The 18,721-nt window shown below is 30.4% G+C and overlaps 3 protein-coding genes across 5 annotated transcripts; 2 read left to right on the top strand and 1 right to left on the bottom strand.

Annotated features, from left to right (window-relative positions):
- Positions 1-695: 695 nt before the first annotated feature.
- Positions 696-3,379, top strand: LOC125071650 (probable ATP-dependent RNA helicase DDX23). The gene has a single exon (XM_047681959.1). The coding sequence runs from the start codon at positions 804-806 to the stop codon at positions 3,267-3,269; it is 2,466 nt and encodes an 821-aa protein (XP_047537915.1). The 5' UTR covers positions 696-803; the 3' UTR covers positions 3,270-3,379.
- On the bottom strand, positions 3,301-6,765 carry LOC125071656. Of its 3 annotated transcripts, XM_047681972.1 has the most exons (8): positions 6,677-6,765; positions 6,421-6,578; positions 6,018-6,184; positions 5,734-5,843; positions 5,328-5,463; positions 4,790-4,959; positions 3,613-3,645; positions 3,301-3,419 (listed from the first exon to the last, which is right to left on the bottom strand). In XM_047681972.1, exons 2-6 carry the CDS (start codon positions 6,576-6,578, stop codon positions 4,790-4,792), a joined length of 741 nt encoding a protein of 246 aa, XP_047537928.1. In that variant the 5' UTR covers positions 6,677-6,765; the 3' UTR covers positions 3,301-3,419; positions 3,613-3,645. The 3 variants fall into 3 exon arrangements, with proteins under 3 accessions (XP_047537928.1, XP_047537946.1, XP_047537937.1); XM_047681990.1 differs by lacking the exon at positions 4,790-4,959; XM_047681981.1 differs by lacking the exon at positions 3,613-3,645 and having other exon boundaries at positions 3,307-3,419.
- A 278-nt stretch (positions 6,766-7,043) lies between these two features.
- LOC125073200 lies at positions 7,044-18,439 on the top strand. The gene is made up of 3 exons (XM_047683931.1): positions 7,044-7,336; positions 10,475-10,648; positions 14,857-18,439. Exons 1-3 carry the CDS (start codon positions 7,270-7,272, stop codon positions 14,946-14,948), a joined length of 333 nt encoding a protein of 110 aa, XP_047539887.1. The 5' UTR covers positions 7,044-7,269; the 3' UTR covers positions 14,949-18,439.
- Positions 18,440-18,721: the final 282 nt, after the last annotated feature.

Here is an 18,721-nt window from a genome sequence, read left to right as displayed (position 1 = left end):
TGACATAATATGTATTTGATATGATCACCTGAAGTTATCAAAGAATTTTGATAATAACATGATTGAAAAATTATTGTAATATGTATTGGGTGAAGCTAGCTGCTAATACTAACTACTACTAACTAAAAAAAATGCCTAAGACCTTGGAATTTCGCCTTTAAATACATATAAAATAGTTTGCATTCGTTTTATAGATGGTAGGTACCAAAAGTCGCCTATTTTCCATAGACCATGTACCACATAATAATTATTTAATAATTATAATTCAGTATATTAAATAATATATATATATATATTAGTTCATTCGGATAAAATTCCGAAAAGGCATAGCGTTAAATTCCTTGAAATTGTATACTGATGTATTTTGACTAGCTAAGTACAAATATGATAATTAATATTGGCGCAATTTTAGAATATGTTTAGAAAATTATTTTCACCTTTACTGTAACACACAACACATTTCTGTTATCGTTTAATATTTCTGCCTGCTGCTTACTTTTATATTCATTAAATCTTAACTATTTAACAGAACAGTACAGCAATATGCATTCGTTTACCTACACGCGGCATAAGGAAAAGGTGTCCACAACTCTACAATGTTTTTATAGTTTTCAGACATTTATGGTCATAGACTATAATTATTTGCAGACTATAATAAATGTAAGCTTGTGCTAAACGTCAAAACTGTCATGGATGCAAACATGAACAGATGTGTATGCTAAATGCGGTACTTAGTAAATTATAAATAATACTGATTATTCAATATCATTTGTCAATAATTTTCGTCGTGTTTTCTGTAAATTATGGCCGGTGAAAGGAGTTCAGAACGCCGCAGATCACGATCACGGGAACGCCATGAAAGAGATCGTGAAAGATACGAAGATCGCGAAACTTATAGGGATAAAGTAAAGCGGCGCGATAGATCTAGAAGCCCGAGAAAAGACCGAGAAAGGTCACGTAGCCCTACGCGAAAAGATGACCAGCGCACTCGAGAGAGAGAACGCTCAAAAAGCCCGAATCGTAAAGACCGCGGTAGGTCAAGGAGCCCTAAGAAACGTGATGGAAATAGAGAACGTCGTCTTGAGGACAGAGAAAAAAGTAAATATAGAAAAGAAGAAGAAAACAAACAGGAAGAAGAACAAGCTGCAAAAATTGAGGAGGATCAACCGAAACAAATCAAAAGAGAACCATTATCCTTGGAAGAACTTCTTGCTAAAAAGAAGGCTGAAGAAGAAGCTCGTAGTAAGCCAGTTTTCTTAACGAAAGAACAGAGAGCTGCTCTTGCACTAGAGAGACGTCGTGAACAAGTTGAAGCTATTAGAGCTAATATTGAAAAACCGGCTATGGCTACAATTGACCTTACAGGAACATCGAAAAAAGAAGAAGAAAAAAGATACAGGGAGGAACGAGACAGAGAAAGGGAGCGTGAAAGAGAAAAAGAAAGAGAACGCAAATATGAAGAAAGAAAATCAGGAAGTGACCGTAATAGAGAAGATAAAAAAGAAAAAAATGAGGAGTACAATAAAACAAAGGATAAGGAAAGGGAAGAAGAAGCTATTAAAGCTAGATATTTAGGTATAGTGAAGAAAAAGCGTAGAGTTCGGAGACTAAATGATAGGAAGTTCGTTTTTGACTGGGATGCTTCAGAAGATACCTCAAATGATTATAATACACTATACAAAGAAAGACATCAAGTACAATTCTTTGGGAGAGGTCACATTGCTGGTATAGATATTAAATCACAAAAGAAGGATTATAGTAAATTTTATGGTAATTTGTTGGAGAAACGGAGAACAGAATTGGAAAAGGAACAGGAGAAACTGCGCTTGAAGAAAGTAAAAAAGAAGGAAGACAAACAAAAATGGGACGATAGACATTGGTCTGAGAAAGATCATGATGAAATGACAGAAAGAGATTGGCGTATTTTTAGAGAAGACTACAATATTACAATTAAGGGAGGAAAAATACCTAATCCCATAAGATCATGGAAGGAAGCTGGCTTCCATAATGATATAATGGAAATAATTAACAAAGTTGGTTACAAAAGTCCAACACCCATCCAAAGGCAGGCTATCCCTATTGGGCTACAGAATCGAGATATCATTGGCGTGGCAGAAACTGGATCTGGTAAAACTCTGGCTTTCCTTATACCTTTATTGACTTGGATTCAATCATTGCCAAAGAGTGAACGTATGGAAGATGCTGACCAAGGTCCTTATGCTATAATTCTAGCTCCTACCCGTGAATTGGCTCAGCAAATCGAGGAAGAAACAAGCAAATTTGGTATTCCTCTTGGCATTACTTCTGTTGTTGTTGTTGGTGGTCTTTCAAGAGAAGAACAAGGTTTTAAGCTGAGATTGGGTTGTGAAATTGTAATTGCTACGCCTGGTCGTCTTATTGATGTTTTAGAAAATAGATATTTAGTTCTAAATCGCTGTACCTATGTGGTTCTTGATGAAGCAGATCGTATGATTGACATGGGTTTTGAACCTGATGTACAAAAAATTCTTGAATACATGCCAGTTTCTAACATTAAACCAGATACAGATGCAGCGGAAGATGCTTCAGTATTGCTTGCAAACTACAATACTAAGAAGAAGTACAGACAAACCGTGATGTTTACAGCTACTATGCCCCCAGCAGTAGAAAGATTAGCTCGTAGTTATTTACGCCGACCAGCTATAGTATACATAGGATCGGTCGGTAAACCAGTCGACAGAACAGAACAAGTTGTATACATGATCGGTGAGAACGAAAAACGAAGAAAGTTGACGGAGATATTGCAACGTGGCGTCGAACCTCCAATTATCATATTCGTGAACCAAAAGAAAGGAGCTGACGTTCTTGCTAAAGGATTGGAGAAACTTAGCTTTAACGCTTGTACATTGCACGGTGGTAAAGGACAGGAACAACGTGACTTTGCGTTGGCTTCTCTTAAGAATGGTTCTAAGGACATATTAGTTGCTACAGACGTCGCTGGTCGTGGTATTGATATTAAAGATGTCAGCATTGTTATTAATTACGATATGGCTAAGTCTATAGAAGACTATACACATCGTATTGGTCGTACCGGTCGTGCAGGCAAAACTGGTAAAGCTATATCATTTGTCACGAAAGAAGACTCCGCTATATACTACGATCTTAAGCAAGTTCTACTTGCTAGTTCTGTATCTACATGTCCACCAGAACTAATGAATCATCCAGAGGCGCAGCATAAACCGGGTACAGTTGTTACCAAGAAAAGGAGAGAAGAAATGATTTTCGCTTAATTTTTTTTTGGTATATTAAAATGATACAACATTTTCTTTATAATATTTTATTATTTCTGATGACGTAGAATAAGTTATACTGCAGTTATAATAAATATTAACTTCTCATATTTCTTCTTTCATTTCAAGTATTATTGTACCATCAATAAGCTGAAACAAAATTAAACAAATTTGAAACACTTCATGGTCAACACATCAATGTATTTGTGTGAATTTATACATCTCAAAATATTTTTATTGAAATGTATTAACTGTGTTAGTACTTTTCTTTATTTAACAGTTGCTATTAAAAATATTTTAATCAAATACATATACGAATGTACATTTTTACTATGATACTTACTAAGTCATTGAACTAATTCAACACTTAAATAATCTGTAAAAAAAACAATAATGTAGTTATTGTTATCGTTGACTTAAGTTCTACAAATGCTAGCGGCAATTAATTACTATTCCAGTGGCTTACAATATTTAATTGCATTTAAGCTGCAAAAGAAAGTTAGTGCTGACTATGCGTTAATATAATTATAGTCAACCAAAGACAAAAGTCAAATAACAGCAATTGACAACGAAAAATGATGCGATATCATTGGTTGAGAGTTTGAATAATCCATGATAAGAAGCATTATGGATTTGCGAAAAAAATTTTCGAATTTTGAATATCGTTTAGCAGGAAAGTACCTATTTTTTTGATAATTTATCAGAAATTTAAAATTTAATACACAAACATATACTTAGATAAAATTAGTGCCTGATCAGTCGTTAGCAGGACACCGGATACCGTCTAATTTGCTTGAAAAGGGATAATTTTGTCTGAATGCCTGGCAGCCCTATTATATAATTATTATATGAATGATGATGATAATGAACGATTTGTATTTTGCAATTATTTTTGCTAGATAAATTTACCCGACCTTGTTTAGTAGGTGCTCGATAGCGAAAAAAATAAAAAATAAATAATTACTATAAAGTAATCTTACATACGATACGATAAGCATCTATCCTCAAGAAGAGAGGACCCTGCCGCAGATACAGTTTTTACACTAATTAACACTAGCTGATGTTGCATATCTCAATGAAACCTTGAAGATTTTAGACAACCAAATGTCGAGGTACTAGCTTATTTAATGGAAACCTAGTTTTAATTTAAAGGACATCAGTGCAGGTGAGGTATAGAATTCACTCACACGATTATCAAAAAATGATCCAGAATTAAACCTGGATCAATTGAAATATTTCATCAAACATTAAATTATATGTAATTTAAGACAGACATGCAAAAACTAATAATTAAATAGAAAACTATTGCGATATTTCTCCAGATATTAATTGTAATGCTTATTATTAGTTTGAAAGAACGAATGGATGACAAAATGTTAAGCTGAGCAGAAATCTCACAGCATTATGAAACATTTATACATTTCACACCACAAAAAAACAATACAACACATGCATGAGCTTAAACAAAAACCAACCCAAAATGAAGCAAATCACATGCACAATAGATTTATCTTTACTACCTAGTCCTTTTGTTTAGTTAGTTTTGTATCTTCTTCTTTAGAAGGTGGAGGCATGACAGCCTGTTTGACAGAGGAAGCCAAAGATACCGTCAAATCAAGAAATTCTGAGAAATCTTTTGGAAAAGATAACTCAGGAAATTTCACCTCCAGCTGTGGGTCTCCAGGTTTTACTAGACAACATTCAGAATATATGGATGAAATACCTTTGACACTCATTTATTTTATAATTGTTAGAATATTTTAAAACAAAACCTAATTACATGCTTATGAAAACATAGCTTCTAAATTTTTCTTTTTCTTGGCTGTTTGACAACACTTTAGAAGTGATTTTCATTTACATTGAGGATTTTGTTTAAAATATATAATCCTATAGTAAATTTAATTTATAATGTTAGAAAAGTAGACAAGACAAAAAAATATTCTTAAATTTTACTTACAAAACAATTTCCATATAATGATTACCATGAAATAAATCTGACATGTTTACTTCAGTTGATTTTGTAAAATAATAATTAAGGTCAGTTATGAATATACACACCTCCATAGAAAAAGTTGTAAGCAATGTTTATATACTGTTTCATAAAAGCTCCATTATCTTTTGTAAATTGTTTGGTCTCTTCAGGGAAGCAAATATAACCCATACCCATAGTTCCTAAGCCAGCATAGAATATTTTCTGAAATAAATAGTGGATGTGTATTAAAACAATGTTTTAATGCAAATAAATGTCTTATTTTTTAAATGATTTAGCCAATGACAAAACGTGTATTGTATTTAACTCATGAATACACTGTAGTCCTTTTAGCACCAGGCCACAGAAGTATTGGCAGTATAAGTGGAGTTAATTGGAACTGAATTGTACAATAGATTTAAAAAAAAAAGATATATTTTTAATTCAATTAATATCATACTAAATCCCAAATGGAATACAAAAATCCCATCTCACCCTGATTAATCCACCTCTGAGACCAAATATAAACCCAGTTAGACCACCCATAGCAACAGCACCATATCTCATCTCTTTGTTTTCCTCTTCTCTTAAATATTGTATAATCCCTGGAAATAATATAAAATAGTAAGTATAAATATGTTATCTTGCATATATGCTATAGTTCTTGTATCAAGGTTTATTGAATATATAATTTTTTTTTTATATTATTGCTTTTATGGTATCTAACCGTAATTTAATAACTTTGTGAATTTATTTGTAATAAAGAATTGTATACTAACACTCGGATCTGTCATGCAACTCAGAGTATTTATCTTTTAAAGTATTTGTAAGTTGCTCTGTGTGTGCACATCCTATCTGCACCTGCTCCCGCACAGTTTGCACAGGTGACAAAAGCACTGACCTTAAGTAAGAACTCTTCTTCTCATTTGCTTTTGACTGAATATATCTGGAAATATAATCAACAAATAAGAAATATTTATTTATGCCTTTCATTTACATAAAATGAATACATAAGGCCATAAAAGAATTTTAGTTTGATTTTATAAAAAAAATAAACTATAAAATTTTAACAATACCACAAAGTAGTAGTGTTAGAGGTGGTTACTTTTAATTTGCTCTGGAACATAATAGCCGATTACTATGTCATCTCAATTTATTGATAATAATGTTAAGAATACACACTCTCCATAATCAGCATGTGGCGCTTCATAAATGGGCAAATCAGATGGTTTCATAGGTGGTGGTAAAGCCGGATCATTCGAAGATCGAATTGGTGTTGCAGCTTTGACAACTGGTACTAATGCAACCAGGCCAGATCCAAATACAACTTTTCGAAACATCTATAATGTAAGGAAAGATAATATATAAAATACATCTATAGAGATTAAGACAAAGATTCAGAACAATAAATAAAGTGTTAAAGATCCAAAAATTTTACCTCTGAAGATATATATGATCGAATAAGTTACATAAATATAAACAGTTTCCAGCTAAATTTTCGAAGATCAGCTGCTAAGTGACTTTGAGTGACAGTTGATATGACATTATATAATGAAATCGGATAAGCGTCCAATAATTAGTATTGGTTTTATATTAATATTAGTTTTTGTTTTTGTTTACTGCACTATTTCCAGCAGTATAAATAAAATTAACTCATGTACATGTAACGATCTTCTATTTTAAATGTTCCAGAATATGGTAAAAAAGGAAATTGGTAGGTAGCATATTGGAATCGAACGATTTTATGTCAATGTCAAATTTTCTGTGTCACTGTTCGTAACTTCATAATTGTCATATATTTTCTTTTAACGTCTTTGTCTCATCCGTGATTGTGATTTCTGTGCACATTGTAAAAGTGAAATCGGTCTATATTAATATACTTTTATAGTAAACTACAATAATAGTACAATTTGTTTCCAATTTTCGTAATAGTATATCTTTTTTTTATTCCCTCATCTTTGTGAACAAGCTGGAGAATCAATCTGTTGTTTTCATTTAATGGTAATTGTTTAGTGAAATCTTGGTTTAAAAATGACCGGAGTGCGTGCCGGCCGCGTACCCAAGCGCCGAAGAGGGCACCGCGTAAAGACTCGGTCAGGTAATAGGAGGCCCGCATGTTAGTGCTTCTCCGTCGTTTTTAAGACTGCGGATTTGATCTTTGCTTGCAGGCTTAAGATAGTGTAGAGCTTGAATGAAATATCATTAATGGGATATTAATACAGTATTATTTGCTGCCAAAATTCTATGGAATTTAATTGGTTAACTGTTATTAGAAAAAAGTAAATTGTAACCAAAACGGCATTGGTATTGGCTCTATTGAAATTTATATGTAGATTCCTCAAATTACAGTTTATTGTTATTTCATGGTTTTAGATTAAATAAAATATCCCTACAGATAACTCATAATATGTCTTATAAATTCAAATAATTTATATACTATTTTTTAATATAATGTAGTGGCAATCATGGTAATATTTATTTTACTGAATATAAAGCATTCACATTTATTTTTTAATTTTATCAATATTGTATCTCAATTATTTTGTAGTAAAGTAAATTATATACACTGGGATGTTTAACATTTTACAAATGACAATTTGCAAAAAAAATCTAACAGTTATTTGCAACAATAAAATAAGTTGTTAAAATGTGAAAGCTCTCACTAGAAAATTTCATTTATTACTTCAAAACAACATTAAGTAACTTTGTCTAAGTTATTTTAATTTAAAAAAAAAAAGTATCTTTTCACAAAATAAGTTAAATATACATTTATATTGATTATTTCATCAAAATTGCAATGGAATGTTGAAAGTAACAGATCGTGAGTTTTATAAAATAGGTTGTATAATTTATTTTAATATATTACTTGAGATACCAAATCACTTTTCAATATCTTAATTTTGGCAGCAAATAAAGAGTTTATTCAACCTTCATAACTACGCATTACATTTAAAATGATAATAACATTTTGGTTTTTTATACTAACATAAAATTACATTGATCCAGGAATTTAAGGTGCATGATGAGAGTAGAGTGATGATCAGATAACCTTCCCGAAGAGTCAAGGTTACAAGGCCGAAGATCTTTGGAATGAAATGGTATATAACCATTATTGTAAATATTTTATCTATACTATCAATATTTTTGTGATTCAAAAATTTCAAACATGTAAATGGAATGCTTTTTTGTTATTGATGTAGTTTATTTTTTTTATTTGGTAACATTTCATAAAATAAAAAACTAAATATAATGTTTATAGGTTGAATATATGTAATTGTTTTTTTTTTAAATTAACGTTAAATTTAGTTTGGGCTTCTATACCATATAGTTAGCAATAATTTGTGTCTACAAATTGTGACAGATGATGATCATTAAAATAATCTATTGAAAAATGTAGAGAGTGTAACATCTTTAATTAAAAAAAAAAATAAGATAAATGAATGCAACTGTTTTCGTTAATTTACATAATTTTAATTCAAGCATCAAAAATTGCTGGATGGTTGATTCTTGTGTTTAAAAATGAAAAATGAAAAATTGAATTTAAGTAATGCAAAGAAATGCTTAATACCTATAAATTGTGTCTCTTTTGTTTGTGTTTGTAAAAGTACTACAGATTATAAAATAATTTGATGCTTGAAGTAATTTGATTTTGTTAAGAGCATGCTTTTAAGTCTTTTTATTTCTATACACAATTGATTTTATTTGCACGGATTATGATTTTAATGCACTACTACTATTTAAGTGGGAAAATGAAAGTTTTATTGGTCATAACTAACATTAATATAAGTTGCGTAAATTTCGTGGCGATATGGAAACGTTGCGTCAATTGTTCACTGCCTCGAGGTGGCTATTATCTCGGACGTGAAAGGAAACTTGGTTTAATGCTTTGAAACAGTGGCCCATTAGCATAACAATCACAGCTTACTCTAGCAATTATGACGCTTGCTTAGCTGTGAGCGTCTTCCTTATTTTTTGTTGTTCGATTTTATTGTGACCGAGTGTTACCTTGCTACAACTTAACAGAGGGAGGCGTATGACTTCTCACTGATAGTAAGTAGCTGCTCATTGAATTTGAAATTATATATTAACGATATAATTATTAAGATGTTATTTATTACGTATGACGACACTATTACGGCATTACATGGGAGTTTCGGCCTCTGAACATAGACGACATATCTCGATCGACACAAAATAAGATTATTCATAATAATTTTCTGCTTAGAAAATTACAGTGTATTCAATCAATGTTGTCTATAATTTGTTGATTAGTAAATAAGTTTATAAATTGCAATATCTAAAACATGTTCATTACGAAGACGGATTTATTAAACATTACAGAACTACATAAGATTTCTACTCGTGATTACGTTTTGCTACTTAACTTATCATCGAAAAATAAGTGCAGATTAAAAATAAAAACAATCAAACCACTAGTTAACTTTTTAAATTAAGTCTTTGTCTTAGTAGGATATCAAAACTAAGAAATAAGAAAAGTAATTAGTAAGGGTTTATATTGATTTATATATGAGAAAAGTCTACGTATTTTATTCTAGTTTGTTCCAGATGCAGTTACATAGATAATTTATCCGATAATGACTATTAAATAGTTCAATACAAAGTTAAATTATTAATAACGAAGCGGCTTGTTGATACTATGTTCTATGCGATATTGGTAGCGAATACAAACACGAGTATTCTATAACTATGTCTAGTATATCGTAAAATATATAATTATGTCTGTTCCTTTTAGTATTTTCTTTTCTTTTTTCTTGCATATACGAATTTTATCTAGGTATTTTACCAACACATATCTACTATATATAATGCTATCCCCTGAATATAAATAACAATAGGCACATCAAATTAAAATTCTTTATTTTATTTACATTAAATTTTTATATTCTCGTAGGTTTCTAAATACCTATTGATATCATAGAGAAACTTGAGATAGCCGCCACCGATACACGAGCTAATCAAAACATCAGGCGGAATAATTACGTAATAAGAGATTATAGATAAAATGTCGTCTATCGCTAATAGATGCTACTTTATATTTAAGATTTTAATCGATCTGTAATTAAAACGCATCACAATGTATGCGGTATCATCGGAATACAGAGACATATCTTTAATTATTGTTATCACTTGAAAACATGATAGTGACATGATTTTCACGCTTTCGATACAAGGGGTTGTTATTTTGTATCTTACCATAATCCTTTGCTCGTTACAGTATTAAGAATGATGGCAATAATGCAGGACAGGAATAGTGAGGACGTACCTCGGGAATTCCTCGAAACGGGTCGTACAGGAAGGCGCAACGCCATGCCTGATATCTTGCATCCTCAAGGTGCGGAGATGACAACGGCCGACCTGCCATCCAGACTGCAACAACTTGTCACTACGGGTGAGTTTGGTGTACTGTTTAAAAATTACATTAAATGCAGCTGAGACGAGTGATATATTTTTCTTGTATACATGTATAAAACGAGGATTGTTTTAAAGGTTTGTGAGCTGAATAAACTGTTCTGAATTATTTATTCGTCGTCACTATGTGAGCTTCCATTTCGTAAAGTAATTTGGGCATGTTTTGCTAATAGCTTACCTCGGGCTTCAAAATAAGCATTGGTTTCTTCGTTTGATGCTAATTTATGTACTTCTTAATGTTTTTGTTTTTAATTTAGATAGAGAAGTAGATATCATGGTTCCTTACACTAAGTTATGAATTCTTGGACTATTTCCGAAGAAAGGAACCCAGAATTCTTTTTTTTTATCGGACCTATGTCTAGATTGATACGATAATTTAAGCTTCCAGTGGAGGTATAGATTTCATATAGCAATCATAAAAAACAACAGCTCGAAAATGTTTCACTCTTGAGCAAATTTCTTGTCCCCTTTTATTTTAGCTATAATTAAAGAAAAAATATTTTTATATAATTTTTAAAAAGCAGATAGGTAATACCTCCTAAAATCGAAATAGAATACGTTCTACGTCTTCTATTAGTAGATACTTCTGAATAAACATTTTATTCTTTCACCCTCCCTGAGAGGAATTATAATTATGAACAAAACCTTGTGCAAGCCCGTCTGGGTAGGTTAAGGAGTACTGTTGCGTTCAACTTAGATAAGAGAAAGTGACCTAGAGTAAACTACAGGCACATAGGCAGTTCTTAGTTGATGGCACATTCGCGTTGTAAGTATGGAAAACTAGTTTTCGCCTGCGACTTCGTTCGCGTTTTAGGGGTTGGTTTTAGGATTTATTCATACAATATCTTAATAAATAATAGCCTTTGCATTATGTACTGGTGTGTGGTGTATAAGCTATATAATTGTAGTTTCAATAAAATCCGTTCAGTATTTTTTGCTAGTAAGACTAACAAACATACATACATACAGACTTTCGCCTTTATAATATTAGTATGGATACTTCTAACAATGCGAGCGGTCGTAACTATTTTCAAGGCCGACTAAGTATAACGAAATAAAACTGAACTCATAAAATGTCAGCGGTGTTTCCCCGGACTCGAATCCCCATATTCTAACCGCTGAGCTCAGATTTTTCAGCTTAACGACTATTTACGTAAAATTGATAAACACATTATCAAATTATACTACAAGATACTATTAATCAAGATAAACTACGTTGATTTCAATGTTGCGTATGACGGAAATCGCTTGTGGTTTTGAGCCGCAATAAATAATACGCCTCTATTTCATATTCACATCAAGCATTCCACAACAGCCATGTTCTATGATATATCTCTGTAGCAACGAATCTCTTATCTTAATCCAATTTGCTACTTCAGTATACAAACGCTCAACCTAATAACAAATATACAAGCAATTATTTAGCTTAAGACAATATACTAAGTGCTATTATTGTGTGAAAGTTTCGATATTACCGATCGAAGTTAGTTCGTAAAGTACGATATTATGACGACAGTAATGTGTGTTTCATTCATTTGTTATCTGTTTGACGTCGTGTGATGACACAAATCTGATAACTAATAGCCAATAAGGCTGATTAGAAAATGAATATCCCTCGTAAATGAAAATGAACGCATAAAACATTGAATATCACTTGATATTAAATGTTCATTTGTCGAAAGCTCGTCTGCCTGTTAGCGTAATTAACGTTTGTTTTACATATTGAAATATTGAGTTTCTTTGACGTATTTTTTTTAAGGTTAGTTTACACTTTCGTAAGAGCGTAATTTTTTCTTTGTTTATTTGGTACTAATGCTTTGATTATCAATTGTAAGTTAATACATGGTATGTTTGAGTCTGCTATGACATGAAACAATTTTTTTTAGTTAGCTGAACACGTGACGTTCTCTGTGCAAAATTTATAACAGTTTATAGCAAACAAAACACATGTAGTGTTAGTACTAGTGTATCTACTAGGAATTAATATCTTAGTGGTAAATATACAAATAGATACGGTCTTTGAAAAATTTTAATTATCTTCTAATTAACCTGATTGATCAAAAATACATAAACAACACTCAAGTTATCGAAAAGTTAAATTATATTAATCTTTATTTAAGAAGAAATTAAGAAATGACTGATTTCAAATAAAAATCAAATACAAACTTCTACCCTCTTATAGTTTAGATAAAAAGTAACCTATTTATTAGAACTCAAACTATCTCAGTAGCAAACTTCATCTAAATCGGTTCAGCGGTTTAAGCGTGTAAAGGTAACAAACATAGTTACTTTCGCATTTATAATATTAGTAGGAAGTAGGACTAGCTAATGGCCAGCATTCCTTTTAATTTTCGTAGACAATTACCCGATATGACTCGCGCGTCATCTGCGTTAATGACACAATGCCAGAAACCGTGAAGGTTTCAACATCAACGTCATCAACTGTACAAAGTTTCAACTCAATCGGATGAATAGTTTTCAAACGCCGCACACATCGAAGAAACGATCATTATTGTGTATAACAATAACAATAATATGTAATGTACATCATTAGTGTTAATATACTTTTATATTATTAGAATTTCATTTTCTTATTGGGTAGGTTACCCAGACGGCTTCATTGGCCTGGTATATAAAAGGCCACAGATTCCGAGCTCCTGAGTTCAACCTCCGGTTGAACCAATAAATAATTAAATATTAGAATTCACCGTCATTATATCTTGTTCGATCAGCGATCAATATTGTATGAAATATTGCTTGATCATTTTTATTTTCTTAAATATCGTCACAACAAATTACTGACGTAAAAATGTACGTATCATTACAATAATAGGTATTTCTTTAATGCCGTTAATATCAAGTGATTATTTTTATTTATTGCAATTTAAGTCTTATTTTTGGACTCATAAGAACTAAAAAAAAATACCGAATGACGTAACGGATCGTGTATAAGGAAAATATTTATTACTTACTTTATCTACCATGAAGCTGTACTTAATACACTGGCTGAACCCGCCACTTCGCCCGCGTGAAAAAAAATCCTTATTCAGCTATTTTTTTTATGAAGATGAAGTTATTTTCAATTTTTGATATAAAATATTTAAATTATTAGGACAAAAAATAGAAGCAGCGATTGTCTAGTGTGGAGACCTTGGTTTTGTGGACTGTAACGTAAAGTTCGATACATGTCTGACTTTTTGTAGTTATGTCCATGTTAATTAGTAAAGTTTCGCTAGTATTAACGTTGAAACTACCATGTCTGTGCGCTCTGTAAGATTTGTGAAGTTTGGGTTACGAAACTTCTACTAAACTTCAACCTGTACTAGGCCAGCGTGGTAGATTTTTGCATAACACTTTTCATGCTGAGAAGATGACTGTGCCCAGCAGTGAGGCAGCTTATAAACAGGGCCAATATGTCAGACCAGTCCCACCATGCAAACTGCCAGATTAGCATACCTATGTTGGACTCCTAAACTACCAATAACGCACACGCTCGAGGTTTTCCGTTCAAATTCCATTTTTAATTTCTTCCATCTTTGAAATAAAAAAATGTTATTAACTTTTTATTTATTGTCATCCATCTTTCAAAATCTAATACGTCCGAAAAGGTGGTATCTTTACGTTTAATAAATTTCTATAAAATGTCGTAATCAATTTATTTTATGTAGGCCAATCTAAAAAGTGCATACTTTTAAAAAATATTATAAATATTTAAAAATAAATAGAAAATACTCATACTCTAGCTAGTGACACTTGTCCTGTAGCGATTAGAAAAAAGAGTACTTCGTGGATTTAATGCTGGGCTATGGCCTCTTTTCGTTTGAGGAGAAGGTTACATCTCTTCCAATGCGGCTTGCGTCTAATTTCTTTAAAATAAGACTAAGAATAAGTAGGTTTCCTCACGATGTTCTCCTGTAACGCCGAGCCACGAGATGCAATAAAAACACATGAAAATGAAGCGCATGAAAATTTAGAGGTTGTTTACATTAAAAAAGATACTATTTTTAAAATGCTTGTAAACTTTGAAAAGTATGTTTAGTTCTGAATTTTCGATTTAAATTAGAGTTTATAATATTTACTATATAGTTATTAATGTGTTACAAAACTATTTAGCTATTTATTTATTATAGACTTTTACATCTTTACATTTTATATGTATAACAAAAAAAATATATATTAACTTTTCAGATCCAGAAAGCCCTCAGCCGGGGACGTCAAAAACAGAATTAGATCCGAACAAAGTGGACGAGAAGACAGGAAAAAAGGATAGTTGTAGTTGAGCTGTCTCGCTCACACAGTCCATGCGGACTACTCAGGACTTGCCCAAAGCTTAAGTAATCTCAACCAGGTACCATAGTATTATTAAGCACTGAGTAGAACTCACCTTAGATGGTGCAGATATAGCTCCTATGTCCTGTTCGAGAATGTAGAATTGTAGATATCCAATTGTTTCGTATTATTGTGGACGGGCGGTGTCGAATTTATTTTATTAACGTGATCTTTAGTGTATCAATAAATGTAAACATAATATTCAAAAGCTTCTTTATTAACAATGTTATTTATATGATTTATTAATAACTAACTGCATAATTGTTGGTTTTAAATGTTGATGTTCGGTTTGTTTTCATATAAAGGATTTGAAATATACTAACAGTTCAGTCACGTTAAGGATCAAAAGGCTGAAAATTGTTTATACACACACATTGAAACAATAGGAATTATAAGGGCATGGTGGGCAGTTGTAATTATATATGTTTGTGTAAATTAGAATTGATAGACATACATGTTTAAACTATATAACTGTATATAGTTTACCAGTAGACGATGTTAGTGTTCTTTAGGATTGTTATATATGTGTAAAATTAGTTCGATATAATATTGATGATTACGTTGTTAGCAATATTTTTTAAACAAAACATTTTTTACATGAAATACCATAGTATAGAATAGAAATGTAATTTTTTTAATGCATAGTCCTACCTGTGAGGCTTCGAATAACTTACTCGTTTACGATTACAGTTATTAGCAACAAGCAATATATATTACATAAATAGCTTGTTAACAAATGGAATATAATTAACAATTCACTGGAGATCCTTAAAAAATAGATACTCTATTTGAATTTTGTTTGTATACTGTAATTATTTTTAGTCTAACACAATAGTTTGTTTTTACTAAAATTTATTTAAATTAAAAAATGTTTGTTTTTTTTATTTTATTAGGCTTTAACCTATTAACTGGCACTATAAATGAGATGCTTGAACATGGAATCCACTCGCACTAATAAAGCACCTAGAAAAATAATATATGTATTTTTTAATTTAAAATTCGTAATATTGCCACGGTATAGATTGTCAAATTTCGCTTTAACTGCGCAATTTATATGTCAATTGCATAACAACTGGTCATTTAGATTTTATTGTTAGATAACCTTAAAAACTTAGCTTAAAAACATAATAAGTACAATATTTTTTGTGATTTTTGAGTGAGATAGTGCAGCTTTATTGTTATAGGTTTTATATAATAGAAATTACAATGTCTTTTTTTTTTAATTCCTTATTTTTTAATAAAGGTCCGATATAATTGATTTTACGCTCCTTATTAATTTGAAAGCACAAACATATTTATTATACAATGAAGATTTGTATTCGATAGATTATGTTCTATTTTTTTTTTTATAAATTATTACATAATTTCGGTTTATATAAGATGATATGATAAGACTTTTGCTAGTATATATGTTATGTAGAATATCTGCATCACTTGCCTTCTTATAATGCAGTTACATACCAGTCATAGACGTAGACAAATAAAATTGTATTAATTTTATTTTCAAAATGTTTACCCTATTAACGTTATAGAAATATTTGTACAATTTTAATACTCATTTGGTTTCAAAATGTATACAAATGAAATGTGACGTATAATTTCAAAATAAAAGAAGGTCAAAAAGTCATTTCAGTTAAGTTACCTTTTAGCGTTCAATATGACAATTAAAAAAAGTATGATTCTTTATGCTTTTTTAATGTTTATAATATTCGTACATTATTCTTGTCTAACAACATTCTATTAAAAAAAACTCTCTGGTTTATTTATATATTTTACTACAAAAATAAACACAGTAAAGTTGGTAGTAGTAATAAATATTAGTGTTAGAATATAAATAATAGAGGAATAAATAGTGACTAGCATCCATATTGTATCTTATGACTAGATAGTAATACATAACACTATGAATGTAACTTAGAATAAACTTTGATCTTCTCAATGAATGTCTTTTTAAATAAAATAACTAAATTGCCTTGAATTTTTACGAGCATCGAATTCTTAACAACGTTTTCTACTATTTCGATGTATCGCTGTATCGCTGTCTGTATCGAGTTCTCGATTATATCTTACTATGTAAATTATCAAATGACTAAAACTCGATGTTAATTATTGATCCCTAAATATTTTAACTTTTATCATCACGAGTATTGGGCATTTTAATTATTTTTAAATAAAACATGTATATTTTGTAATGGCAGGATTATACAAAGTTATAAAGTAATTATCCATATCATATCACTTAAATGATTTATATTTAATAAAATAATAAATAGCTTTTTTTAATTCTGTGGTAAGGTTATATGAAATTGTCATAAATCCCATTTTATACATCTTAATATTGTTTTTTTATCAAGCTGTAACTTGATTAGATTTATAGTAATGTAATTTACACACCGTAGAATACAAATTTTGTACGTTTATATTATGGCATTATTAATGCTTAGGGTATAAATATGTGTAAAGTTATACTTAATATTATGATTTAGAAATATCGGACTCCCACCTTTTCATCCAAAATATCGTCATACGAACAATTATTGAATGATCTGATTTAATATTATTAAATTACTGAATGATTGAACATCTGGAGCAAAATATCAGACCGTATGGTTTGTGGAGCATCGGCTATGTTAGGTATGGTTTTCTTTTCTTATAGTACCATATCTTTGGGCAGAGGTTAACACCATTACTAACTGTAAAGTTAACTACACCTATACTAACTATCTGCCTTCATGTTCCAAATATTATATTTCAGAGTATTACAGAAAAGGAGTCAGATATTTTTAAATTAAAGTAAACGCACATTATATTCGATGTCTCTTACTACTTGTCTATACTATATTCGACTTTTTATATTGCAACGGGATATTTCACAGAATAGAGAAATAGCAATAGCTTAGTAAACATATCAGGCAAGCTTTTGGTATGTCTTACATAAACAGACACTAATATGCAAAAATGTTACAAAAAATATTTATGTTAATAATTGTCGTAGTTGCATGTCATGTAAAAAATGTATGTCCTCGCTAAATTGATCTCTCTTCTGATATATCCCACATTGAAGGATGTGAAAAATTGCCCAACATGTACATTATTATTTCTTACCATTTTTAAGTTAATTGCAAGTGTTATAGTGAATTTTTGTCAGTACACTGAAATAAAATAAATGCAAGATTACTATTATATATTATTTTTATTAAAGTTTCACATTTTAGTTATGTTAAAAAATGGTTTTATTTCTATACGATATATTTTTGCATATGTTATGGTTGTACAAAAGCAATATTAAATATTTCTAAATCCACACTAACTAAAATCCGATAGGTGTTAATTTGTGTGTTTTATTCATTAATTAATGACAATGTCTTATTTATAAATAAATATGAGTTATTTTTAATCAATCCTTACTTATATATTTAACTAATTAATTATTTGTAAATCTCCTTTCTTTATCTTATATATTCGCTATGTATGTTTTTTTGGGCTGTGTAAATATGTACTGAATATAATGATTAAATTTAGTAATTTTGTTTTATTTTACTATATACCCTAAACAGTACAATAATTTTAATAAATTCCTGCTTAATTGAAATTAAACTTAAAATTGTACATTAAATTAACTAAGAAAGACATCAAAGACTTATTTTATAAATGAAAAGTAAAATGTAATGTCAACAGCAAACTTTAAATACTACAGACATATGTGCACCCATTAATAATATTT

The sequence above is a fragment of the Vanessa atalanta genome, chromosome 2 (genome assembly GCF_905147765.1).
Source record: "Vanessa atalanta chromosome 2, ilVanAtal1.2, whole genome shotgun sequence".
Taxonomy (NCBI): domain Eukaryota; kingdom Metazoa; phylum Arthropoda; class Insecta; order Lepidoptera; family Nymphalidae; genus Vanessa; species Vanessa atalanta.
Note: the sequence above shows the minus strand (reverse complement) of the source record. Positions and strands in the feature narration are given on the sequence as shown.